Source organism: Pelophylax lessonae (assembly GCF_965119305.1).
Source record: "Pelophylax lessonae genome assembly, chromosome: 4".
NCBI lineage: Eukaryota > Metazoa > Chordata > Amphibia > Anura > Ranidae > Pelophylax > Pelophylax lessonae.
The window spans coordinates 611,369,516-611,397,078 of NC_138771.1; the positions used below are offsets into that span (position 1 = coordinate 611,369,516).

At 41.9% G+C, this 27,563-nt stretch overlaps 2 protein-coding genes across 2 annotated transcripts in view; both read left to right on the forward strand.

The window, feature by feature from the left end:
* LOC309553574 (A.superbus venom factor 1-like) overlaps positions 1 to 27,563 on the forward strand; it is a 1,719,715-nt gene that overhangs the window by 563,191 nt on the left and 1,128,961 nt on the right. The window lies entirely within an intron of this gene.
* Positions 1 to 27,563, forward strand: part of LOC309553584 (A.superbus venom factor 2-like) — a 453,522-nt gene that overhangs the window by 303,963 nt on the left and 121,996 nt on the right. The window contains exons 17-19 of the mRNA XM_082254860.1: positions 6,316 to 6,427; positions 16,819 to 16,901; positions 20,016 to 20,155. Of these exons, the coding sequence (XP_082110986.1) occupies positions 6,316 to 6,427; positions 16,819 to 16,901; positions 20,016 to 20,155 (335 nt within the window). The remainder of the gene's footprint in view (positions 1 to 6,315; positions 6,428 to 16,818; positions 16,902 to 20,015; positions 20,156 to 27,563) is intronic.

Consider the following 27,563-nt stretch of genomic DNA (forward strand, 5'->3'; position numbering starts at 1 on the left):
CTCTCAGCCTGCTGGCATCTAGATTGTGGCCCCGCAAGCTGGAAAATCTTTGTGCCAGGTGCAGCTGAGAGTGGCATTGTTACGCAAGTGTTGGCAGGGTGTGAGATTGCTTGGTCCTTGGTCACGAGTTGGATGAGAAGGCCAGGGGTCTGATACCCGCCACCGTCACAACCTCCACCCACATACCCAGCATCAAAATGCAAGCTTATAAAAGCTGCTGACTTTACAACTTCTTCTTTTCCGTCTGGTGGATTCTGCCCAGTATTTTTGCCGAATGTGCTGTACCACAATGTCAGGTTTGCAGTCGCTATTTCTTTTCATGTAAGGCTATTCCAGCTCTGTACCATCACGTGGAAGGCAATGTTGTGGCATCTTTGCGCAAGGCAGCCAGCCCAAAGTCCACGTTACTGTTGACACATGGTCCAGAAAGCATGGTCAGGGATGCTATATTTCATTCACATCACACTGGGTAACTCTGCTTGCAATTCGCAAGGATGCAGAACAGGACTCAGTGCTGCAGCTTGTTGTACCGCCAGGTCTCCATACAGCTATTGGTGATGATGCAAGATTTGTCAGCTCTACCCCCTCCCCTTCCGTGGGAAACCATGCATGCCGAGTGCTGGTCCCCATCCAAACAGCGGAACAATATCCCCCAAAGAGGAAGTACCAGCCAGGGGTGGCACCGACAGGGGAGCAATGTTATTCCTCCCAACCATCGGTGCCGCCTCTCCAGGGAACGCACAACCGCCTGTCATAAATCCAGGCACCCCCTAGTGGATAAGTGGCGGCACTGCAATTAGCAAATTCTTAATTAGTTTATATAAATATACAAAAGGTGTATGCATGAATAACAATTTGATTTGAGAAAAAGAAACAAACATTATATATAAACATACAATCAAATAAAACATACAACTGACATATATATATATGAAATTTCATAATTGAAATAATAAGACAAAAATGTGCCTGTATTTCAAATTTACCCACCTGTGGCACCGCACCTCCAGGAGCCATCACCACGAACAAAGGGGATAGAAAATTCAACAACAGTGTCTGGGAATATCAATAAGACAAACAAGCAGCTTCCTTACAAAATATCATATGAGGTATCCAAAAAGATTAGGCATAGGGCCAAGCCACAGGGTCCAAGCCAATATATGGATCAAGGAAAGAGTATTAGTTCTGACACATAGGAAATAAGTACTTCATTAATCCCAGGGGGGAGATGGCATTAAGGCGCTCAATCCAAAAGGTTTCCCTCTGCAGAATACGCCTATCCCAGTCACCCCCCGTGGGTCTGGAGGGATGGCCTCAAGCACAAAAAATGACACCACGAGTTGTCATATTTGTGATACAGTCCAATATGTCTTGTTACTGTAGTTAAAATCTTACCACCTCCTGCATAATACAAATGATCCCCAATCCTCTGACCAAACTACACTATGGTGTATTTTCTTGTGCAAACCGAATACCTTTGTGAAATGCAATACAAGTCTGGCATTTTCCTGCAACCTGGTTGCAGGAAAAAAAAATCACATCATCTATGGCTTGTCTAAGACCTTCTATATCACATTTTGATGCCCAATTATTTATTTAAAAGCCTGAGGACCATTCTCCTTTTAAAGCTGCCTAGGAACATGACTTATCCACAACTTTTTGACTGAGTAACTTCAAAAAGTATATCTTCTCACTATAAAAAATTCTATATCAGGCATCACCAAATGGTGGACTGAGCTACTATTAGATCGGGACCAAGTCACGGTTCCATCTGGACCCGCAGACATGCCATTTAAGAGCTGCTTCTTTCTCACAGCCTCCGCTGCTGTCATTGTAACAGTAGAGTGGGAAATAGAATATTTCTGGAGAGCGGAAGGCACAGCATTGAACAAGTACAGGAGTTGGAGCTGCCAGGGTTAACTTTTCAAATTAACCAACAGGTGATTAGATGAAGGGCTGCCAATTCCCTGCTGGTTAATACAAAAAGTTAACTCCAGCAGCTCCCACTAACACACTCTGTTTAATGCTATACTGTGCCTTCCACACTCGGTCCAGAAATACTCTGCCTCCTGCTCTCTGCCCTGACTAAGGTAGGAGAGTGAAGGGGTATTTGATGTTTGATGGGGGAGATGTAAAGGGGTGGGTGCAGTGCTGTGGGGGAGAGGTAAACGGGGGCAGCATTGTGAGGGGGAAGTGAAGTGGGCACAGTTCTGCTATTGGTAGAGTTCTAAAGTGAAGTTGGCAGAGGACAGTACTGTGGAGGAGGGATATGAAGTTGGCAAAGCACAGTACTGTGGGGGAGGCATGTTAAGTCTGCAGAGGACAGTACTGTGGAGGGGATGTGAAGGGGACAGAAGAAAGTACTGTGAGGGAGCGATGTGAAGTCAGCAGATGACAGTATTATGGGGGAGGGATGTGAAGGGACAGAAGACAGTACTGTGGGGGAGAAACGTGAAGGGGCAGAGGACAATACTGTGGAGGAGAGATGTGAAGGGGCAGAGGACAGTACTGTGGGGGAAAGATGTGAAGGGGGCAGAGGACAGTACTGTGGGGGAGGGACGTGAAGGGAGCAGTAAACAGTACTGTGGGGGAGGGATGTAAAAGGGGCAGAGGACAGTACTGTGGGGGAGGGGTGTAAAGGGGGCAGAGGACAGTACTGTGGGGAGGGATGTGAAGAGAGCAGGGGACTGTATTGTTGGATGGGAGTAATGATTTGAAGGTAGGTTGAGGACTGCTGTGAATAAAGAGGGTGTGTGATGTGAAGAGGGTTCAGTACACTATTGTAAGGAAGGGGGGAGGGGGTAATGTGCAGGGGGCCTGAGAACACTACTGTGAAGGGGAAACTGATGTGAAGTGGGGGACTGTGATGTGTGTGTGAGTGTGTGTGGGGGGGGGGGGTAATTATAAGATACTTGCATGCTGGTACTGAAGCTTGGCTGTGATACATACAATAATACCGTTAGCACCAGATAGATGTTGGAGATGAAGACAGGACAACAACACAATACTCCACGTCGTCTGGTAATGCCCTAACTCATTACTTTTTGGAAAGAAAGTTGCAGCATCTCTCAACAATTCACAAACTTTCATATACTGTACCCTGGGAACCTTCCTTCTGCCTTTTCCACAATAACTCGATTTCCTCCAAAATATATAGAAAATTGATCCTGAGACATTTTTTAAATGGCACTAAAGCTTGCATTCTAGCCTGTTGATGAGAGGAATCCACTCTCTTTGTCCAACTCTGGCTTAACAAACAGAAGAGATCAGATGGATGTAGGATCTAACCCACTTCCAAAATAAACAGGTCTGATGTGTTCAACAAGACCTGGTCTTATTAGTCCCAGTTCTCGTTTTCGAGTAAAGGTAAGCATCCCCAGGCCAGGCTTGAGGCAGATACTTAATTCTAATTAATTTTCCTGTCTCTTTCTGCCCTCTTCTTCCCTGTTATATTTCTCCCCCACTCCCCACACCCCCCCCCCTTACCCCTATGAGTAACCTTGCTTTACATCCTTCACTGGTTTCCTTTTCCTCACCTTTCCCCCTGCTCTTTAATGTCGAGAATATCCCTAGACTTTTCCTTGCCCCAGACCACCTCCCATACCATTACTCACACATCTATACTGTACATACAGTACCTAACCCTATCTAAACAGGACTATATATCCCTTTTTCTAACACCCCATCAGATAGGACCTTTATAGGCGTTCCTCTACCTATTCTATAACCTTTCCTTATCCAAAAGGCAAAAAAATACAGTCACGGAGTCGGAGAGAATGCTGGCTCTAAAGCCATGAGAGATATACATATAAACCCCCTTGTGTGAACTCTACACTGCTCGAAATGGCTTTCTTTTTTGTTTATGAGACTTATTATCATTGTTTATTTCCCTTGCTATTTGAACCTATTTGGAATCTGGCAAGAATATAAGTATCCAGTGATATCAGGTATCTCTCTTTGGCTGTATGCCTGTTGAAAAATAAAGAATAAAAAAAAAAGTATGTTGGAGATACTGCCCCAACTAGACTCACTGTATTTCTAGAGCTTGCTCCAGACTGTTAGGTTGCTCATTACTTATGTAGCACTACCACTTTGAGGGTTTCTGGTTAGTGGGTGTTCTTCAGCACTACACTGACCCTGTAAACCATCCAGCCCACCTGACACTCTAGGTTCAGACATAGTGTATACACCTTTAAGGAACACTCTGACACAGTATAAATGAGTTTTTACGTTTACTCAATGAATAAGCAAGTGGTATTATGTCAATCAGCTAAACCCCGCATAAACTATCAGGGTTCAGCAAGACTGACACAGTGTAAGATTCTGGTACCTCTGGTACCCTTATTTCCGTATTTCTCCTTAATATTGCGTCCCACCTTGCTAACCAGGTGGAACGCATACACCTTTAAGAACGATGACATCATCGCCGAGCGCCGATATGAGCGGCTATTTCAATCGCCGGCTTTCTCTCACTCATTGCTCATTTAAACCGCATGCTTGACCAGTCTTGTCCTATGCTGCCGGAGCTTCTAGCTATTCCTTTGCCTGAACAAAACCGGAACCTCGCTACCGATCCCGTATCTCGCTACCGGATCACTCTCTTGCTACTGGACCTTGCTACTACTAACCCACTTGTGATAAGTACCCCACAGGGGATTCCTTCCTAACTAACTTCACTATCTACTTCTGCATACTAAAGGACTGTTACTATCTAAGCACTATTTCTATCATCTGCATAACTTCATAGATTGCTAGCTCTTGAGCCTACCATCATCTATACCATTGCACCAGGTTACTCTCTCTTGTGTACTTCATCTGCTGTCCCCTACCACCTGTTACTATACATGATTGCTAAACCTATCTGCATACTACCTATCATCACCTACCACTCTCCTGAATATTACTACTGAGTGTTCACCATTTCTATCGCCTGTCTCTCACCTCTATACTATCATATACATCCTATCACTCCAGGAACATCATATTGAGTGTATGTATATTTGCATAAATCAGGCTGTGCACAGTGATGAGTCCTGAGAGTTGGATATGTTTGTTCAACACATCTCTACATGACTACTGAGTGTAATAATTCTGCAGCTGCAAATCCATTCACTAACAAAAAACGCAGGAGCGTTACACACAGAAAACAGCAGATAAACAAAATGTTATTATATCAGGGAACAGTATTCAACACAATATTCAAAATTCTGTAAGTATATAGATATTCTCTACTGCAGTAAAGCAATACTCAAGTTAAAGAAGATCTCTGGACGAATCTATACCGTCAGTATTCTAATTAAAGATATGGCAATCTAACTAGAACATGTCTCCTTTAAGAGCAACTATACCACAATGTCCCTCCCCTTAGCAAGGCCTTGCTATATTCTTCACCAGCAGTTGGAGCTCATACAAGACAATTTCCACTGTGGTTTAATATAGCAAGATGATAAATTGAAATCCTAAGGGGTCTTGTATCTGCTTCAATGTTTGTGTTCACTGTAAAGGTGGGATGTACTGTATACTTGCAGTCTGGATCAGAGACATGCACCCTTTCACCAATTCTGATGTCCATCTGTGAGGGCCCTGTGGAACAGGCGATGCGGTCTCCCACGCTCCGGAATCTGGAAAACTTGAAGTGCTCTGCTGCCTCAGGATATGCAGCCAACCTCCACTTTCTCTCTCAGCGATACTGCAAAGACATCCGCAGTGTAGCGACAGACATCCGCTTCGCTGAGGCTGAGTTCTGTAAGTGGGTCAGGCCTCGTGCAGTAGGCCGCAATCTGCTATCTCACACACACACTCAGAAGGCTGATGTGCACATGATGGGTCCCAGGAGCAAGAGAGTTCAAATCTGTGTAGCAGTTTTATAACTCCTCCCATGATCCTCCACTCCCCCTTTAATTCCTGGAAAGGTAGTTTCCTGAGCAATCCAAGCTCATGATCAGCACTCTGTAAAAGACTACAGCTCCCACAATGCCAATCTTCCAGTTCCTGCAAGATGATGATTCCATCTGAGTCCAGCATTAAAGGGGAACAAGAACGATTCCAACCACAAAAATAAGTCTGTACACAAAAACATGGTAGTCTGGACCCGGCTACACTTATAATAATAAAAAAAAGGATAAAAATAATTTAAAAAAAATAACACTTTTTTTTATACAGTATGTGTGAATATATAGGTGGTAGGTGGTACCTGTAAGGTCCCGCTTATAATGAATGTGTCATTTTTGATACATCTAGGGATGTGGTGGCCATGATCACCCTCCAATTGTTTTAATCTAATAATAGTGATACAATATTTTTTTTTTTGTTCAGGTGATGAGGACTTTGAATATATCGATGATTCTGACATACTTCTCAGGTCAGAATTCCCAGAAAGCTGGCTGTGGAGGATAGAGATAATGAATGAAAAACCAGATGCTAATGGGTGAGTGAAGGTCCTTGCAAGGAAAAGACTGATATTAATGGTTACAGAAATTAAAAGGTGTATCTCTGCGAAGTAACAGCTAACACAGATAAGTAATATACCCAACCTTTAAACAGTCTTCAAAATATGTGTAGCGCCAAAATATATGAACAACAAAATTAAGTGAATCTGGTGTGTAAATAAACAGCAAAGTTAAAAAAAGTCCTAGAACAACACAAAAGTGAAAGACATACTGTATATATAAAAAAAAGCAGTCTTTTTTGCGGATAAAAACAAAAAATATAAAAAGATATAAAAAACATATTTAAGTGCACAATCCTGTAAAAGGGTAGGTAATATGAACCTATTAGTGGATACAAAGTGCGGTGCAGAGATGTGCACAAAAATGTTGATAGCTTGCAGTGCGGAAAAGTGATCCAGTAAAGTGCTCCAGAAACATCCACAACACCCCTGTGAAGTGGACACTCACCAGAGAGGATGGCTGCCATTGCAGCAGCAAACACTGCTGTCATGTGTAGATCTGTCATCTGTTGTGGAGAAGGCTGTCCAATGACTCTCACCATCCAGATGCAGCTAAGAATATTGAAGCTCGCCGAGAGCCAGATAAAGTGTCCATAGTGTAGTAATTATTGTATTTTAAAGTATAATAAAAGCCAAAATAAAATAAATCCTAAAAATATTTACAACGGTTGCCACTGCCGACCCGGTATCGGACAGCGGCGTGACGTCAGCACTAATAACTCCTCCCCAAAGCATTTCCTGCTATAATAGGATGTCATCAAGGGGGCCTCTTAATAACATCCTATAGGACAAAACGCATCAGGGAGGAGTTACTAGCGCTGACGTCACACCGCTGTCCGATACCGGGTTGGCAGTGGCACCCATTGTAAATGCTTTTATGATTTATTTTATTTTGGCCTTTATTATACCTTAAAATCCAAAAAATACTACACTATGGAAACATTATCTGGCTCTCAGCGAGTTCCATTTATCTTAGCTGCATCTGGACGGTGAGAGTCGGTGGACAGCCTTCTCCACAACAGATGACAGATCTAAACTTATAGTGTGTTTGCTGCTGTAACAGCAGCCATCCTCTCTGGTGAGTGTCCATTTCACAGGGGTGTTGTGGATGTTTCTGGAGCACTTTACTGGATCACTTTTCTACACTTCAAGCTATCAACATTTTTTGTGCACATCTTTGCAACGGACTTTGTGTATCCACTAATTGGTTCATATTGCTTACCCTATCACGAGATTGTGCCCTTAAATGTATTTTTCGTTTTTTTGTTTCCGCAAATAGGACTGCTTTTTTATATATCTTTCACTTTTGTGTTTTTCTTGGACTGTATTTCACTTTGCTGTTCATGTACACACTGGATTCACTTAATATTTTTGTTCATATATTTTTGGCGCTACAGATCTTTTTGATGATATTAATGGTTGTATGTACTTAGTAAAGCATTAACTTGTATTTGCATTTAACCCCTTTTGCTGCCGCCTCATATAACGTGTAGCGCAATCAATAATTTTGTACGTAGGTGTCACAAAGTGTGTGTTTACATTCGTATATGCATGTACAGTGAGGGAAAAACAGTATTTGATCCCCTGCTGATTTTGTACCTTTGCCCAGTGACAAAGAAACGATCAGTCTATAATTTTATTGGTAGGTTTATTTTACAGTGACACACAATAACAACAAAAAAATCCAGAAAAACCCATTTAAAAAAAGTTACAAATATGTTTTATTTTGATGGGTGAAATAAGTATTTGATTCCCCTATCAATCAGCAGGATTTCTGGAGTGCTCTTAATCTCAGTTTGTTACCTACATAAAAGACACCTGTCCACAGAAGCAATCAATTAGTCAGATCATTCCACCATGGCCAAGACCAAAGAGCTGTCCAAGGATGTCAGGCACAAAATTGTAGACCTACACAAGGCTGGAATGGGCTACAAGATGTTGGTGCAATTATTCGCAATTGGAAGAAACACAAATAACTGTCATTCTTCCCGGTCTGGGGTTCCATGCAAGATCTCATCTTGTGGAGTTTTAATAATCATGCCAACGGTGAGGAATCAGTCCAGAACTTCACGGGAGAATTTTGTCAAAGGTCTCAAGGCAGCTGGGACAATCGTCACCAAGAAAACAATTGGTAACACACCATGCCCTAAAGGACTGAAATTCTGCAGCACCCGCAAGATCCCCCTGCTCAAGAAAGCTCATGGACAGGCCCGTCTAAAGTTTGCTAATGAACATCCGAATGATTCAGAGGAGAACTGGATGAAAGTGTTGTGGTCAGATGAGACCAAAATCAAGCTCTTTGGCATCAACTCGCTGTGTTTGGAGGAGGGGGAATGCTGCCTATGACCCCAAAAACACCATCCCCCACCGTCAAACATGTCATCCAAATCGCAACGCAACTCGTTTCGGAGCATGCGCCGTGAAGGTGATGACCCTACAGCCCGCTTCTTTTTTAAGTTGGATAAAGAGTAGGAACTTGATGCTATATATATCTTGGCAATCTTTGTATAGCCTAGGCCATCTTTATGTAGAGCAACAATTATTTTTTTCAGATCCTCAGAGAGTTCTTTGCCATGAGGTGCCATGTTGAACTTCCAGTGACCAGAGTGAGAGCGATAACATCAAATTTAACACACCTGCTCCCCATTCACACCTGAGACCTTGTAACACTAATGAGTCACATGACACCGGGGAGGGAAAATGTACTCACTCTTGTTGCCAGAGGTTTGGACATTAATGGCTGTGTGTTGAGTTATTTTGAGGGGACAGCAAATTTACACTGTTATACAAGCTCACTACATTGTAGCAAAGTATAATTTCTTCAGTGTTGTTACATGAAAAAAATATAAAAAAATATTTACAAAAATGTGAGGGGTGTACTTACTTTTGTGAGATACTGTATACCCCCTTCCTGCCCAGGCCAATTTTCAGCTTTCAGCATTGTCACTCTTTGAATGACAATTGCGCGGTCATGCTACACTGTAACTATATAACATTTTTATCATACTTTTCACACAAATAGAGCTTTCTTTTGGTGGTATTTTATCACCACTGGGTTTTTTATTTTTTTGCTAAACAAACCAACATTTTGGAAAATTTTGAAAAAAAAAGTTTTCATAGTTTGTTTAAAAAATTTACAAACAGATAATTTTTCTCCTTCATTAATTTGCGCTGATGAGGTTGCACCGATGGGCACTAATAGGCTGCACTGATGGGCACTAATAGGCTGCACTGATGGGCACTGATAAGGCGGCACTGTTGGGCACTGATAGATGGCACTGATGAGTCGGCACTGGTGGGCACTGTTGCGAAGGCACTGATGAGGCTGCACTGATAGGTTGCACTAATAGATGGCACTAATGGGTGGCACTGATAAGGCACTGATTGGCAGCACTAATGGGTGGCCCTGGTGGGCACTGATTGGTGGCACTAGCTGGCACTGGTAGGTGGCACTGGTGGGCACTGATTAGCAGTACTAATGGACACTGGTAGGTGGCACTGGTGAGCACTGATTAGCAGCACTGGCAGTCACTGTGTGGGACCGATGTCTCTTTTACATAAGCTGGTAATCAGCTTACTTTTTTCTCCTCACGCTGTGAGCATGAGGAAAAAAAGAAACCCCGGTGACCGGCTTCTGTTTACATCATGTAATCAGCTGTCATTGGCTGACAGCTGATCATGTGGTAAAGGGCCGGAATCTCGGTGATCACAGAGTGCGCCCCTGTAGCCGTCTTTCGGCTATAGTGTGGGCACCAAGTGGTTAACCACTTTACCACCGGAGGATTTTCCTGCTTTACGTCCAGGCCACTTTTTGTGATTCGACACTGTGCGACTTTAACAGCGTCATGCAACGCTGTACTTAAACGAAATTTACGTCCTTTTTTCCCACAAACAGAGCTTTCTTTTGGTGGTATTTGATCACCTCTGCGCTTTTCATTTTTTGCGATAGTAATAAAAAAATGCGTCAATTTTGAAAAAATAACAATATTTTTCTACTTTGACAGTTAAAAAATACCCAATATATTCAATTTTTGTCATATATTTAGGCCAAAATTTATTTAGCTACATGTCTTTGACAAAAAAATTCTCAATGAGCGTATTTTTAACCGCTTTAAGACCAGAAGATTTTATTCCATTCCCGACCAGGCCATATTTTACGATTCGGCACTGCGTTACTTTAACGGACAATTGCGCGGTCGTGCAATGCTGTACCCAAATTAAATTGATGTCCTTTTTTCCCCACAAATAGAGCTTTCTTTTGGTCATATTTGATCACCTGTGCGATTTTAAACTTTTGCGCTATAAACAAAAAAAGAGCGACAATTTTGAAAAAATAACAATATTTCCCCCCCCAAAAAATGTAAAAATCAAAATTTTTTAACATTTTAGTCCAATTTGTTTTCTGCTACATATTTTTGGTAAAAAAAAAATCGTAATAAGCGTATTTTGATTGGTTTGTGCAAAAGTTACCGCAGCTACTAACTACGGGAAATTTATGTAATTTTTATTGTTTTCTTTTTAACTAGTAATGGCGGCTATCTGCGTTTTTTTTTTTTTTTTTTGCGGGACTGCGACATTGCGGTGGACAGATCGGACCCTTGACTGACATTTTTGACACTTTTGGGGGTACCAGTGACATTACTACAGTAATCAGTGCTATAAATATGCACTGTTACTGTAAAAATGACACTGGCAGGGAAGGGGTTAACTTTATTGGTGATCAAGGGGTTAATGTATGCCTGGTGAATACTGACGTGTGTGGAGGGAGGGGACTGTGTGACACAGGCACAGATCGCAGGTTCAGCTATGCTGAATCCTGCAATCTGTCCCTGCCTGTCACTTAGGAGATCCGCCCGCTTTGTGATTACCGCCGCTCCTCCCCTGGCCCGACTCCCGCTGTGACTGAGTACAGCGGGAGCGAGTCTCCGGTGGTGCGCGCCGCACACATGGGGAGGTCTACGTCGCTGGACGATATCGAACCACTTTGCCGCAGTAGGCTCAACGTGAGCGGTCGGCAAGTGGTTAAAGTCTATGGGGCCAAAAATGTGCTACACAGCTTCGAAAAAAGTACATGTACCTCTTTAAGCTTCTTCAAGTGTCAGAGCATAGAGAGAGATGTGAATAACCTGTATTGAAAAGAATGGGTTTCTTATTGCTGGGCATTGTTGTTTGTAGGCTTAGGAGCAAAAATGTGCAAAAGTGTTCAGTAGGGATGAGCTTTGAGTTCGAATCGAAGCTATGTTTGACTCGAACATCGGTCGTTCGAGCGTTCGTCGAATGATGAACAAATGTGCTTCTTCGTGGGAAATTTAAGCACGCGTCCATAATGCACTGTGCGCGTGCAGCAAATTATGCGATTGGCCAAAGCATGCACCCTTACCTCGTGCTTTGGCCAATCAAATGATCTCTGCCATGATTGGACTAAAGGCAGGCTGCCTTTAGCCAATCATGGGTCAGGGGCCAAGGGCATGCCCCACACTACATACAGTAAAGGCTGCGCGCGCAGCCACAGCGTGTAGTGTGATAGTGTGGGCGAAGAGACAGGGAGAGGGACACATTTGAGGCAGGGCGAGAGTATCTTTTTTGGAGTTTGTCAGACAGTGCAGCCAGAGAGACATTCCTAGCAGTGTAGGGAGTGCCAGGAACTTGTTTGAGACTCGGAGAGAATCGTTTCTTTGCAGTTTGTCAGACAGTGCAGTGCCAGTGATTCATTCCTAGTAGTGAGGGAGAAAGATTTCTCATCTATAGGGCTATCGATTACATCATATCAGTGAGAGTATTGTTAATCGGTCACTTGCGTACATCTATAAGCACCACAGCTCATCTATAGGACTATCGATTACATCATATCAGGTAATAGTTTGATTGTTTTAATCGGTAACTGTGAGGGGTTACGGTGTACAGGCACCACCAACAACCAAGGCCCAATTTTTCTGCACCTGTATGACAAGTACATGTGATTTGAAATTTGTATGTATATGACATTTTTTGCTTTAGAAATGTCAGTATTGCTGCAGCAGGCTACATACATCACAGAGATGCACTACTTTACAGGCTCATTCAGGGGACCTCACAAGTACGATATTTGAAGGAATTTTTCATTTTTATAGTTTCACTTTAAGCCTCATTAAAATCAGTAAATAACTGCTCCTTTAAAAACTATCGTTTTTTAAAAACTTTTTTTTCATTGCTACATGTTCCCCAGGTTGGTACCCGGACCCCCATACACTTTTTTTGGGGCAATAACTCAATAACTTGCATTTAAGCCTTCAAAATGAGGCCGTTTGATTTTCAAGGTTCGAGTCACATAGACTTCAATGGGGTTAGTTTGTTCGAACAAACTGTTCGAGGTGTTCTGGTGCGAACTGAACCGGGGGGGGGGGGGGGTTTTGGCTCATCACTAGTGTGTAGGTGTGAATGGGTGATAAAATGTTGTTGACGAAAGGTTAAAGGGTATAAACCCTACAAACAAAGTTCTCTTATTTACTCCCTTTTGGTCTTACGTTCAAAGCATTTTGTTATACATAGGGGGTTATTTACTAAAACTGGAGCGTGCAAAATCTGATGCAGCTCTGCACAGAAATCAATCGGCTTCCAGGTTCGATTGCCGTAGCTTAACTACACAAGCTGAACTTAAAAGCAGTGTTAATTTAATCAGCGAAAACATTTGTCAATATTTTCATCCTCGCCCTTTTTACAGTGAGGAAAACTAAATGAAAAGTACACCACATTTTCGTCCACTGATGAATACCATGACGAAAATCAATTCAGTTTTTGTTAACAAACGAAACCAAAATAAAAATGTGAGGCAGAGACATTTACCCTCATGAACTTCTGGTTTCCACTGAGCTCCACCTGTTTCCGCTCCCAGCAAGCAAGCGACTGTACAGTCAGGATTACAGGCCTCTGAGTCCTCAGACAACCATCCAGAGCAGAACAATGTGAATGTGTAAATTACATTACCATGCATCCCCACAGACCATTATCTGTCCAGAGCAGTGTGTGTGCATTACAGACCTCCTCTGACCACCGGCATCCAGAGCACTGTGCATTACAGGCCTTCCCTCAAACCTGAGACCACCATCAAGCACTGTGCATTACAGGCCTCCCCTCAGACCATCATCCAGAGCACTGTGTGCATTACAGGCCTCATCAAATCATCAGGAGCACTGTGCATTAAAGGCCAACCCACAGACCAATGTCCAGACCACTGTGCAGCATTACAGGCCTCTCAGACCACCGTCCAGAGCACTGTGTGCAATGTATTACAGGCCTCCTCTTCAGACTGTTCATGTCCATAGCCCTGTGCATTACAGGCCTCCTAAGACCACCATCCAGAGCACCGTGTGCATTACAAGCCTCCTCAGACAGACCACTGTCCAGAGCACTGTGCAGCATTACAGGCCTCCTCAGACCATCCGGAGTGGCTAAATCTGTATCTGTGAGTTTGTTTAAACCTTAATACCATGAATAATAACATGATATTAGACTTTTTTGCTCCAGGAGTATATGAGTTTGGAGATTCTAAAGAAATGCTTAAATAATGCATTACAATTTAACTAAACACATTAGATTTTAGCTGACTAAAATTATTTTATTCAAATACAATTTACTGTAGATTTTAGTCGGCTAAAATACGACTTAAAGCGGAGTTCCGGCCTCAGAAATGATTTTTTAATTAAAATACCCCCAGGACAGTCAGGGCTAGTGCATTCCACAATGTATAACCTCTGAACTGTCCCAGGCCGCACTTACCTTTTGGAAGAAATACTTACCTTGAAAATTTCTTCTCCAATGCTGCCATCTCAGGTGTGGGCAGCTGAATCCAGCGCGTCCTCTTCTGCCTCCTCTTCCGTGTCCTCTTCGGTCCCACAATGCACTGCACCGGCCCCGCCGTCACTTCCGGGGCAGGTGTGTCATCCCTGCACAGCTTCTGGGCATGCCCAGAAGCTGTTTAGCAGGGAATGATGCGTTTGCCCCGGAAGTGACGTGCAGGGCCGGTGCAGGCGCATTGATTCCTGGGAGCGATGACGTTCAGCTCCCAGGAATCAATACAAGGAGGAAGTGACGGCGCGAGCAGCGGCCGCAGAGGGAAGAAGAGGAAGAAAGGTGAGTATATTTTCTTCAGACTAGGTAAGTAAACAAAACAAGGTAAGTAAACAAAAAAAAATTGTGATTATCCATTTCTTTTTCAGGTGACACTCAGCAAGCGGATGGCCCAAAGTCGATTTTGAGGCCGGAACTCCGCTTTAAACAAAAATAATTGCAGATGACTAAAATGGGACTAAAACGAAAATGGCATTTTAGTTAAGACTATGACTAAAACTAAATCTAAATTTGATGCCACAATTAACACTGGTTAGAATCTGATTGGCTACCATGCACAGCTGCACCAGATTAAGTAAATTATCTTTTTGATTTGTGATTTGTGCAAAGAATACATGTGGATCCTGTCAAAATTCCAGTGAGCTTTTAACATTCTGTGTACTCTGCCTGAGCTGTAGTGTTATCAGTTTGTAGACCTCTTGTCCTACCCATCTCTATCCCCAGAATGTGTGATAAGGAGAATGGAGTATAACACATTTCCTGTTCTAGGATGACAACACTGCTCCTCTGAAAATATAGTGCATTGAGTAGAAAAAGTGTGAACAAATCTGCTTGGACTATTCCTGGATGTCCCTTTCTTGTGCAAGCCACTACCAGTTGAGAATGTTTTTCATATATATATATATATATATATATATATATATATATATATATATAATATATATATATATATATATATATATACACACACAGTACGTTTTACTGACCGGGAGCAAACATGCAGTGCTTGTCCTGAGTCAGCAGGTTGCACATCAGTGATAGTAGCATTAGGATGGCATGAATGGGGTATTGGTCTTTTACAGCTTCCATAGTCGTATCCCATTATAGAAGTTTGTTAGGACTACAGAACACCTTATGTTCATCTTCCTAACACAAGGGACCATGTTCTGCAGTTCACAGAGGTGAACTGGGCGGGGCTTATAACACTATTGGGGATAATAAAAATGCTTTCACTGGCATAGTTAACAAGCCAAAATGAAGTAAATAAGTGTAGCACCCTTTAGTGTGTGCTACTAGTAGTGAGAGTACATAAAAGTATAAGGGATAAACCTGAGTCACTGAATCTGAGTCAGGGTTATTAGATGCCAGGGATGCATGACTCATCCTGGCAGCTCTCTGGTGTCTCCCCCTGTTTCTAAAATGTTGAACATTCTGGAAGATAGAGGGCCGATGCTAGGAGGGGCTTCCTTAAACATTTGTGGGCTCTCAGCCAATCCCCAGGAGGGGAATGAAAAGCCTATAAATAGGAATGGGCCATGACAGCGGGAGAATTCGGTGGAAGATGGAGAAGCAGTGCTGAGGGGAGACTGTCTGTGGCCCTTGAGGGATCCCTGCCATGGAGGGGTTTTACCTCAAGCTAGAGCTCAGGAGGCTGACCTGGAAGGATTCCACCACAGGAGGCAGTTGTAGGGAATCAAGCAGGAGAGGCAGCAGAAGGAGCAAGCAGAGACAGTGAGCAGATCAGCACGGTGCAGGGACAATTCAAGCAGAGAGACTGTCAACTGTAACAGTGCTCTCTTGAAGACCGCAGTGTGCCAAGTCTTCATCAATCTTGCCCTGGGGAATCTCCATGTATGTGTGCCAGTCAGGAGGCCTGGGGGAAACAAGCAGCCAGGTAGACTGGTAGCAGCCAGGCGGGCTGGTATTGTGTGCAGTGGTAGAACTGGGCTCAGTGTCTACGGGGAAGCAGAAGGAGATGCTCTTAACTCTGCATATGCTACATTATTCAGAAAGTGACGGGAGGTTCCTAGCCTGTGATGGGCTGTTGCTGAATTAACTAAGAGACTGTTAATTCCATCCGGAGTGATCAGCAGGTGCTGTACATAGTGAACCATGTTTGTGCAGGAGGAAGGAAGAAGAGTCTTTGTAAATAGGGAGGAAGTTGTCCCTTTTCTGTGTTCTGGGCTATTTTAAATTGGGCATCCTATACTTCCCTACCCCATCCAAGATATCATCCCCTTAAAAAAAAAAAAAAAAAAAAACAAGCCAAGGAGTGTTTTTTTTTTTTGCGTTTGAGTGAATGAAGAAAATGTTGCGTGACTAGCTGTGCAGCAATGGGGACCCAGACATGAGCGGCCCCTACAGGGGTAGTGCTACATAAGAAAAGTGGTACATTAGGATGTGCCAAAATTTTAAAAGGCAATATGTTATATTTCCTATTTGTATGGGAGAAAAACACTTATAAATAATAATATAATAAAAATAAATAATAAAAAGAGAGTTTCAAAAAGTAATTTCCTAATCAAGTTTTACTTCTAAAACAGGATTTCATCTAAATTGCTCAGAGTTTACCTTAAAGATACAATCACTACATGGGAGGTTTTGGCTGTGAGCTTGTCTGAAAAAGGTAAGTCTTTATATATCAGAAAAAAGACGTATTAGCACTACCACAGGTTTTCTGAAATACATTCCTTAAAAATAATGCTGAAAATGTTTTTATTTCATATACTCTATATTTGTATTTCAAACGTTGTTTATTTTTATCTATGCATAGTGAATAGGTAAGGGGACATTTGTATCAACTTACAGTGCATGGGATGGTGTTTCCTCATGTAGGATGGGTGTGAATTAGGATTGGAATGGTGTTTCCTCATGTAGGATGGGTGTGAATTAAGATTGGAATGGTGTTTCCTCATGTAGGATGGGTGTGAATTAGGATTGGAATGGTGTTTCCTCATGTAGGATGGGTATGAATTAGGATGGGAATGGTGTTTCCTCATGTAGGATGGGTGTGAATTAGGATTGGAATGGTGTTTCCTCATGTAGGATGGGTATGAATTAGGATGGGAATGGTGTTTCCTCATGTAGGATGGGTGTGAATTAGGATGGGAATGGTGTCTCCTCATGTAGGATGGGTGTGAATTAGGATTGGAATGGTGTTTCCTCATGTAGGATGGGTATGAATTAGGATGGGAATAGTGTTTCCTCATGTAGGATGGGTGTGAATTAGGACGAGTGGTGTTTCCTCATGTATAATGGGTGTGAATTAGGATTGGAATGGTGTTTCCTCATGTAGGATGGGTGTGAATTAGGATTGGAATGGTGTTTCCTCATGTAGGATGGGTGTGAATTAGGATTGGAATGGTGTTTTCTCATGTAGGATGGGTATGAATTAGGATTGGAATGGTGTTTTGTCATGTAGGATGGGTGTGAATTAGGATTGGAATGGTGTTTTCTCTTGTATGATGGGTATGAATTAGGATTGGAATTGTGCTTTCTCATGTAGGATGTGTATGAATTAGGATTGGAATGGTGTTTCCTCATGTAGGATGGGTGTGAATTAGGATTGGAATGGTGTTTCCTCATGTAGGATGGGTGTGAATTAGGATTGGAATGGTGTTTCCTCATGTAGGATGGGTGTGAATTATCATTGGAATGGTGTTTTCTCATGTAGGATGGGTGTGAATTAGGATTGGAATGGTGTTTCCTCATGTAGGTTGGGTGTGAATTAGGATTGGAATGGTGTTTCCTCATGTAGGATGGGTGTGAATTAGGACGGGTGGTGTTTCCTCATGTAAGATGGGTGTGAATTAGGATGGGAATGGTGTTTCCTCATGTAGGATGGGTGTGAATTAGGATTGGAATAGTGTTTTCTCTTGTAGGATGTGTATGAATTAGGATTAGAATGGTGTTTCCTTATGTAGGATGGGTGTGAATTAGGATTGGAATGGTGTTTCCTCATGTAGGATGGGTGTGAATTAGGATTGGAATGGTGTTTCCTCATGTAGGATGGGTGTGAATTAGGAATGGAATGGTGTTTCCTCATGTAGGATGGGTGTGAATTATCATTGGAATGGTGTTTCCTCATGTAGGATGGGTGTGAATTAGGACGGGTGGTGTTTCCTCATGTAGGATGGGTGTGAATTAGGATGGGAATGGTGTTTCCTCGTGTAGGATGGGTGTGAATTAGGATTGGAATAGTGTTTTCTCATGTAGGATGGGTATGAATTAGGATTGGAATGGTGTTTTCTCATGTAGGATGGGTGTGAATTAGAATGGGAATGGTGTTTCCTCATGTAGGATGGGTGTGAATTAGGATGGGAATGGTGTTTCCTCATGTATGATGGGTATGAATTAGGATGGGAATGGTGTTTCCTCATGCAAAGCCCAATCCACATGGGACAGAAATCAGCCAGTTAAGGAGCCAGCGAACTTTCAGCCCATGTGTACAGCTGTCTGTTCTCCCAACCGGCTTCCAATCAGCACTCACAGCCAATGGCTCGAAGTCCCCCTGTCTGAATACATTAATGCAGCGGGAGAGCACGCTGCATCAACATCGCTTGTGTTGATGCAGTGACCTGTCCGTTTTTTTTTTTTTTTTTATCATTCAACCTGCTGCTTAAATAAAAACAAAACTTCTAGCTGGTGTGATTTAGGATGCAGTGGGGTTTCCTCATGTAGGATGGGTGTGAATTAGGATAAGGTAGGGTATTTCTTCATTTAGGATGGAGATGATATAGGACAGGTTTTCCTATGTAAGAATAATGTGATTTAGGATAGGAATATTATTTCCCTATGTAGGATGGGTATGATTTAGGATGGGAATGGTGTTTCTTCATGTAAGATGGGTGTGCTTTAGAATGGGATGGTATTTCCTCATGTAGGATGGGTGTAATTTAGAATGGGATGGTGTTTCCTCATATAGGATGTGTGTGATTTAGGATAGAGATATTATTTTCTTATGTAGAATGGATGTAATTTAGGATGTGAAGGTGTTTTCTCATGTAGGATGAGTGTGATTTAGGAGAGAGATATTATTTCCTCATGCAGGATGGATGTGATTTATGATGGGAACATGTTTCCTCATGTAACATGAAAGTGATTTAGGATGGGAAGGTGTTTCCTCATGTTGGATGAGCATGATTTAGTATAGAGATATTATTTTCTTATGTAGGATGGGTGTGATTTAGGATGGGAATGGTGTTTCCTCATGTTGGATGAGTGTGATTTAGTATAGAGATGTTATTTTCTTATGTAGGATGGGTGTGATTTAGGATGGGAATGGTGTTTCCTCAAGTAGGATGGATGGGATATTGGATGTGATATTGGATGGGAAAGTGTTTCCTCATGTAGGATGGGTGTGATTTAGGATGGGATGAGGTTTCCACATGTAGGATGTGTGTAATTTAGGATATGGATATTATTTTCTTATGTAAGATGGATGTGATTTAGGATGGAAAGGTGTTTTGTCACGAAGGATGGGTGTGATTTAGGATGGGAAGGGTTTTCATCATGAAGGATAGGTGTGATTTAGGAAGGGAATGTGTTTCCTCATGTAGGATGGGTGTGATTTAAGATAGGAATGGTGTTTTCTCATGTAGGATAGGTGTGATTTAGGAAGGTTTTTCACTAGAATGCATGAAGGTAGAAAGCCTTTAGAACCACTTTAGTGTTTAGGATGTTTGTAGTTCCTGATTAACACTGTATATTATTTAAGTTATCTTCTCTGTCCTATCTGCAGGTATTTGTGTGGCTGAGCCATATGAAATTTCCACTATGAAATCTTTTTTTATTGAGCTGAAACTGCCGTATTCTGTATCACAAAATGAAGAAGTAGAGCTTCGAGCTATTGTTGTCAATCTTAAAGATCAAACTTTAAAGGTAGTGTGGAATTGAATTATTTTTATTCTTTATAACTTCTAAAGTAGAACTATAGGCAAAACTTCCATTTTTCTTTTTGGATAGAGTAAGGGAGAGTTATAACCCCGTCAGATTTCTTTCTGCCATCTGTGTCCTATTGCAGAGATTGCCCTTCACTTCCTGTGTCATAGTCAAACGGGAAGTGAGCAGAAATCCCTGCAAATTAAGGGAATTCCTTGTGGGCCCCCAAGTCACCAGAATTAGTGTCCCCATTGGAAGATTTCCCCTCTATTACTTTTCTGGGGACAACCCAAAATTTGGGATGTTCTTTTACTTTCACTTTCAATGATAATGGTAAACAGAACAAATAGAGAGGGTGAATCTCCTTAAAGCGGAGTTCCGGTGTTCCGTGAAAAAACCCTAACCATAAAAATTCCATACCCTTGTCACTTCCTGTCAGGGTACGTCATTCAACAGCTGAGACGCTACCAGCAGCTTCCCAGTGCGCATGCGGCTGCATGACGTTATCTCTGACATTGCCTGCGGGTCCAGGGAACTGTTAAAGCAGCGATCGAGGTGATCGAGGTACAACAATAAGCGGCGGGTCCAACAATACATCCATTTACAAAGCAATAAGCGGCGGGTCCAACAATACATCCATTTACAAAGCAATAAGTGGCGGGTCCAACAATACATCCATTTACAATGCTGCGCCGATCTCTAAACAGCGGATCCAACAATAATACTATATCGGCGCTTTAAACCCTGGAGTATATCACCGCTTTAATCCCTGGAGCCGAGATCGGGCACGCGCAGCGGGACGTGCTCCAACAGCTGATGAATGACGCGGCCACAGCTGTGAGCATGCGCATTGGGCGGCTGTCAGAATATTTATACTGCTCTGAATATAACAGTGTCTATTTATGTCAATAAGCAAAGATCTGTGAGGTAGGAGAATCTCAACTTATTTCCACAAATAAATATGTAGCGAATTCTTTTTATCGATTAATTTCTTTTTAAAAGCATATACCAATCTTAGTGAAAACAGTCTACAGTATGGAATATATAAGAATATTTATTCACAAGACATGTATTCACAATAAATGATCAGACTTGAGATGACACAAAAAGATAACCTTACATAAAATACAAACTTCAAACAATGAATGCAATGTGATTTGTTGCTCAATAATGAAAGTAAAAATAAAGCAAGATTACGTTTTCCCCAGATGTAGTAGAAACCATATTTAAATGTTTTATATAATCAGACCACAATTGTCTGCGAATTGTGAAGTCCGTCAGTCACTCCACTGCAGATGGAGTGAGAATAGGCCATGCAAAACGTGAGACTAATACGCCAATATGCGCTAAATCTGATATTAATAAAAATGTATAAAAAGCAAAAATCAGCTCTTAGAGATAAATCTACATATGGTCAATACGGCTGGGACTGTAATCTCGTTACCCTTTAGCATGAAATGTAAAACATTTAAGGAAGTGCATAAACGATATTGAATATTAATCAAATAAACAGCAAGGCATATTTATCATATTTAAAATGGCTGCTAGCTTAGAATGGTCGTTACCAGAGTCCTTAAGATGGCTGCCTTCCCAAGATGGTGGCCAGGTAGGGAGGAGCTTCGTTTGGCGTCCTTTCCAAGTTTCAGATACATGATGGAGCATAATGGAGTATGTGTAGATGAGTATATGCATGGCTGTAGTAGCGTGTGTGTTGTATGTGTAATGTATGTTGTGCAATGTCTGTCTCTCTCACATCTGGGTTTCCCTTTTTATATGGTATTGAACAAAGGACTAGTAAAATTACCATAAGTTAAACCCAGAGGGAGTAACATTATCCCCATTGGTTGGGACAACTTATTCATTAACTGGTGAGGTCATTGGGTGACACCTCTTGGTTGACCAGTATATTAAAATGAAATGACGATTTCTCCATTTAAGACTATCATAAAAACAACATAAAATGTATCTATACTGTCCTCTATTACATGTCCATTTAATATCCACCATGTATCTAAATAATGATTGAATCTGATAACACCATTTAAAAAGAATCTATTATTAATATATATTTATATATATATATTGGAAATGACTGTCTCTAAACCAAAGACTTCACTTAGTAGCAGTCAGTCACCAGAGATGGCAGTATTGTCTTGCTCCTTAATTCAGTATTACAGCATTATTTACCTACAAATAAACTTTGAACCTTATATTGACAAAGAGCCTGCAATCTCAGACCTTCTAGACTCTTTTGGCAAGGACAGAAAAGTTTTATGATGCTACTTACAAAGGATTAACATGAAGTCTTTCTTGACATACAGAGATGAGTCATCAATATCAGTTAAAACTTTTCTTTAGCAAGAATATGAATCAACTTTAATATATAACGGTTTTCTACATATCTATGTATGTTATTCATATATATATATATATTTGATTGTTAATATTCTTTTATATAGAATTATAATGTATCTGTAAATCTTATTTTTAAATGGGTCTATACACAGAAAATACTGACTTGTGTTTTATGGTCCCACACACACAGATAAGATTACCTTGGTATAGTGTGAGTTAGACTTTATCTAAAGAAAGTTAAACAGACTATTTATTTATTACCTTAGGTCAACACAGCATGTTTGGGTAAACCTGTTTAAGAATCTCCTGCATAGACACTTTTCTTAGAAGGAGATTTGAACTTTTAACAACCTTTAACAAAATGGATGCCACTGCTCAACATTTCTATGTAAACCAATATCTCCATATTTCTTTTATTTAATATCCCCCAATAATTCTGACATATCCCCCCCCTTCTTCCCAGTATTCAGGTGAACAGCCTTAGAAATATCTGGGAAGAAGCTTAGGAGATAGGAGAAAGAAAAGAAAAAATGTCTTGTCCTCTTTGTATAAGAGAGTAGTTCATATTGGGGATTGTTCATCATAACTTTCAAGCAAGGCGGTGAAATGAAAAAGCAGTTCCAAGTGTCAGTTCGTAGTGACTTTGCTATTGTTAGCTATGTCACAACTGTTCCTTGTTAGTCTTTTGAATTTCTATCTCCTAGTAAAGAAACTCAGATTTTCCTTGAAATCTCCAACTTCAGCTTGCAAAGTTTTGATAGATATAGAGATTAACTACTGCGATGGTATTGGCAACTACCATTCAAAACGCAATAAAACAATGTTGTCAATCAGGAATCCGAGAAATATCTTTGAACGTGGATTGAACAATGAATGTCTCAGCATGGTCTAGAGTGTCATACTTCTAGACTGAGTTTGGCTCACATATGCAATGCACCATTCTCACATCTCCTTCAATTGAAAACTGGAGGTAGTGCGATTCCTCTCAATGGATATCCTTGGATCAAATTCATAAAGATCTCTTAAAGTAAATCTTCCTCCGTCAACAAGAATCCTAGGGCGTCTTGCAGCATGATTCCTGAAGAAGGACCGGATTCAATGAGGGGTTCCGTCCTGAGCTGGACTCCAAGGAGTAAGATGACCCATCCGATTGCCGCGTTTTATGGTATACATCATCGTCTGTACCAATCAACGACCTGGCATGGAAGGTTAATCTCCCTCTATTGGATGAAATATACAGTATGAATATATATTCTTATCAATTGAAATTTCAATGTGAGGTTGGTATCCTAAGCTTTCTCAGAGTCCTCCTTTAGTCCACTGTGGGATCAGATTTATCTAACCACCATGGAAGGTGAAACTATATAAGCGACCTTTCCTAGGGGCGACTGACTTCTGGGGCTCATTAACATGGGGGTGTATTAATCGCCATGGATACCACACATTGAACAATTGTACAATGATACAATATTTTGTTTAGAATTGACCTACTACTTAGGAGGAAAAATATAATATCTCCCCCTATGGGGCATCAATTCAATTTATTGTATGCAGTAAAACTACCTGACATTGAGGATTCCTTCTTGGTTACCGTATACAACCTTTAACCTCTTGACTTCATTACGTCATTAGGGTTTGATCCTCCTTGGTATCACCGTCACTGGTGATTTCTTTTTTTTAAATATGCCCGCTTTGAGCGACCTGTTTGAGTCAGAGGGATGAAGTGACCACTGAAAAATAGGAGGGTAGTTAGTATCTAACAACCAAGATCCCCTGGCAGGGATTTCAGGATCCTCAATACTGTGACCTGGGGATAAAATGGTGTTAGAACCTCTGTCTCCTATGCCTTCATTCAGTGTATCCCTCTGATTCCTGACCACTTGGGCATAAAATGGATTTCGTGGCCCTTGGCTGGCCACAGGATTTGTTCCTAAAGAGGAATTATTTTGGTTCTGGGCTGCAGTGCCCTGAGTGAACCAAGAGATCGTATGATCCAACTTGGCATCTACTCTGCTGAAAACCTCTTCAGAATTGGATTGTTGGCTCCGCCTCTTGCTCTGCCTATGTTTCTCGGGTTCAGACAGATTGGATAGATCCCCATCAGAACCACTTAAATGGTTCTGGCGTGGGATCTGGGCCTTAATGTCTCTCGATTTTCCCAAGGATTTTGGGGAGCCCTAAGATGGGGCAAATCCCTAATTATTTCTGGGTGTCCCCCTTGTTGAGGATATTGGACATAACGAGGGTTTCCATCCTCAAGGGTATATTGGGCTCTTTGGGGATGCTCCCTGTAGATTCTTTTAAACCTTGGGCCCTGTCCCCTTGGAGGGAAATCCTGAAGTGACCTCTGTTCCCCCCTCCTAATTGGTGGGATGTCCGGTGTCCTCCTTGAGGTATCCGGTATAAATCTTGCTCCTTTTTTTTTTTTTTTTTTTAGTGTGAGGGTTGAGAAGAAAAATGCGTTTGACACAATTTTGGTGACAGGCTCATGCCTTTATTTGTATTCACTGGTCTATTGGATGGAGTACAAATCGTCGCTCTTTTTCACCAACTATTCCAGTGAACACCCCAACTGGTAGTCCCTTGCCAAACTTTTTATTATGTACGTAGGCAATGCCTCAAAGCACAGGGATTTAAATTCTGTGTTGTTGTACTTAGGCTCCTTCATTGAAGGGTTATAGGCACTTTTGAGTACAGCCAAAAATTGAGTGGGGCTTTCGTGCTGTGTACATTTTTAGATTATAGATAGCAGCTCTAGCAGCGTAAGGTTTTGTATGGGCCTGAATTTAAATGACATCCTACAGGCTGAACAAGGAAAAGGTGTTTTCATAGGCCCCAAGATGATCAGTAATGTCTAAGGACCCTTTCTTAACAAAAATTGGGACAGTACTCTTTTTAAACTTTATAATTCTGGAGGCGTCCGGTATCTTTTTAGGGGTGCTCGTCTTTTAGCAGTGACCTGATATGACTCATACCTATTTATGCATGGCTGCCCAATTTCTGCCCTCCTATTTTTAGAAGATGCCTGGGGTAGGACATGGACTCTCTGCCTGACTCCCCCCCCCCTTTGTCTGGGTCATGACCATCAGACTGGGAGTCATATCTGGGTCTATTTAATTACTTCATTTATTTAATGCAGTACTGATAAGCATTACCCTTATACATAAACACCATGACCTTATGGAACTCTCCTATTTGTTTACTGATCAGTTCCTGTCCTGACTTGAACTGTTACACTTCTTTTTTATTTTTACATTTTCCACTGCTGGTTACTCTGCAATTTTTTTTTTCACTGCTGGTTACTCAGCAACTTTCGCTAGAAAATATTTTTCCTTGCTCAAAACTTCCTACTTATTGCATTAATCATTACATTTCTCTTTCAAATGGTTGCTTTCATTACAGCTTTCTTGATAAGACTTCTGCCACAGTTCTACTTCATTTTGCAGTTTCACGCTACATTCTCTTAACTGATGTGTCCCAACAGAGGTTTCCTTCACCTGCTAAAGGAGGTTCCTTATCTCACTTCCTATTATTTGGAGTGGAGATTGCAACTTTACTAAATTCGCTTTTTGCTGAGCCTTCTGGTGCAGTTCCTCACAGAGATACAGTAAAATTGGCCATGACTCTAAAAGTATGTGATCACGCTTCCTGACGTCTTTGGTGTTAGATAAGCTATTGGTGAGTTCACACAGCGGGTTTTCCTCTACCCAAGTGTCAGATGCCCATTATTGGCCTGACTTCTGAGGATTTTGATATGACTCTAACCAGCATTTACATATTCCACCATTTCAGACTCAGAGAGGTGTTTCCACACATTTTTGATCTGTGCTGAATCTACTGGGGCTGTGGTATTACCACTAGGGACTGACACCTTGCCAGAGTTGGCAGCGTGAACCTTACCTTCTGTAGACATTTTTAGGGCATTTCTATCAACATTCACAATTGATAAAAAAAAAATTAAATTTTTTATTTTTTTTGAAGTTATGAATAGAGTTGAGCGGACACCTGGATGTCCGTGTTCGGCGTGTTCGGCGGGTTCGGCCGAACTTTAAAAAAAAGTCCGAGTCCGTGTCCCGGACTTTTGCCGAACTTTTCCCGGACACCGAACCCCATTGAAGTCAATGGGGACCCGAACTTTCAGGCACTAAAATGGCTCTAAAACACCAAAGGAAAGGACTAGAGTGCTGCAAATGGCAGCAAAACGTATTTAAGAGCATGGCAAGTGCTCTGCAAACAAATGTGGATAGGGAAATAACTTAAAACAACAAAAAAAAAACAGAAAAATAAAACAATGTTCTTCATCTCTGAAGGACGAGGCCCATATGGAGTAGGAGGGAGGTTGAGGTGGTGGTGGATGTGGCAGTGTCATAGGCGTGCGCACAGGGTGTGCCGGGTGTGCCTGGGCACACCCTAATCACCTAGGGCACATTAGCATTATCGCTCTGTTTGCCAGTGAGGAGATGGGAAAGATCTCCCTCGGACCTGCTCTGCTCTATTTCACTTTGCCAGCAGGGAGAGTAATGTATCGGGGCCATGTACATGTAGGCAAACACATGCATGTGTATTTAAACTTTGGGGTGCACACCCTAATGCAATAGGCTGCGCACACCTATGGGCGGTGTAGGTGGAAGCGGCGGTGGAGGAGGACCAGGGCCGGATTAAGAGCATCATGGGCTTGGTGCTGAGGATTTTGAAGGGCCTTAAGGGCCGTGCCTTGGCATGCACCCAGAGGAGGAAGGGTGCAGCCATGCATGCCTAATTCAACATGGGATGCTGTCTCTGAAGCCCATAAACACATCCATGCATCGGCAACTGTCCCTCCTTGTCCGGCCTTCGTGCTGTGTGGGGAAGTTCTGAAGGAGCTGCCTGGGGAAGCGAGCATAGAAGCCAGACTTCTGTGTTTACAAGTGACAGAAGAGCGGTAACAGTGAATATGGCCAACCCGGGGCCTATATTAAGGTAGGGGCCTGGAGCTGCAGCTCCAATAGCCCCTACGTTAATTTGGCCCTGAGGAGGATGAGGTAGCCAACACTGCTTCTTTTCACAAATTTTA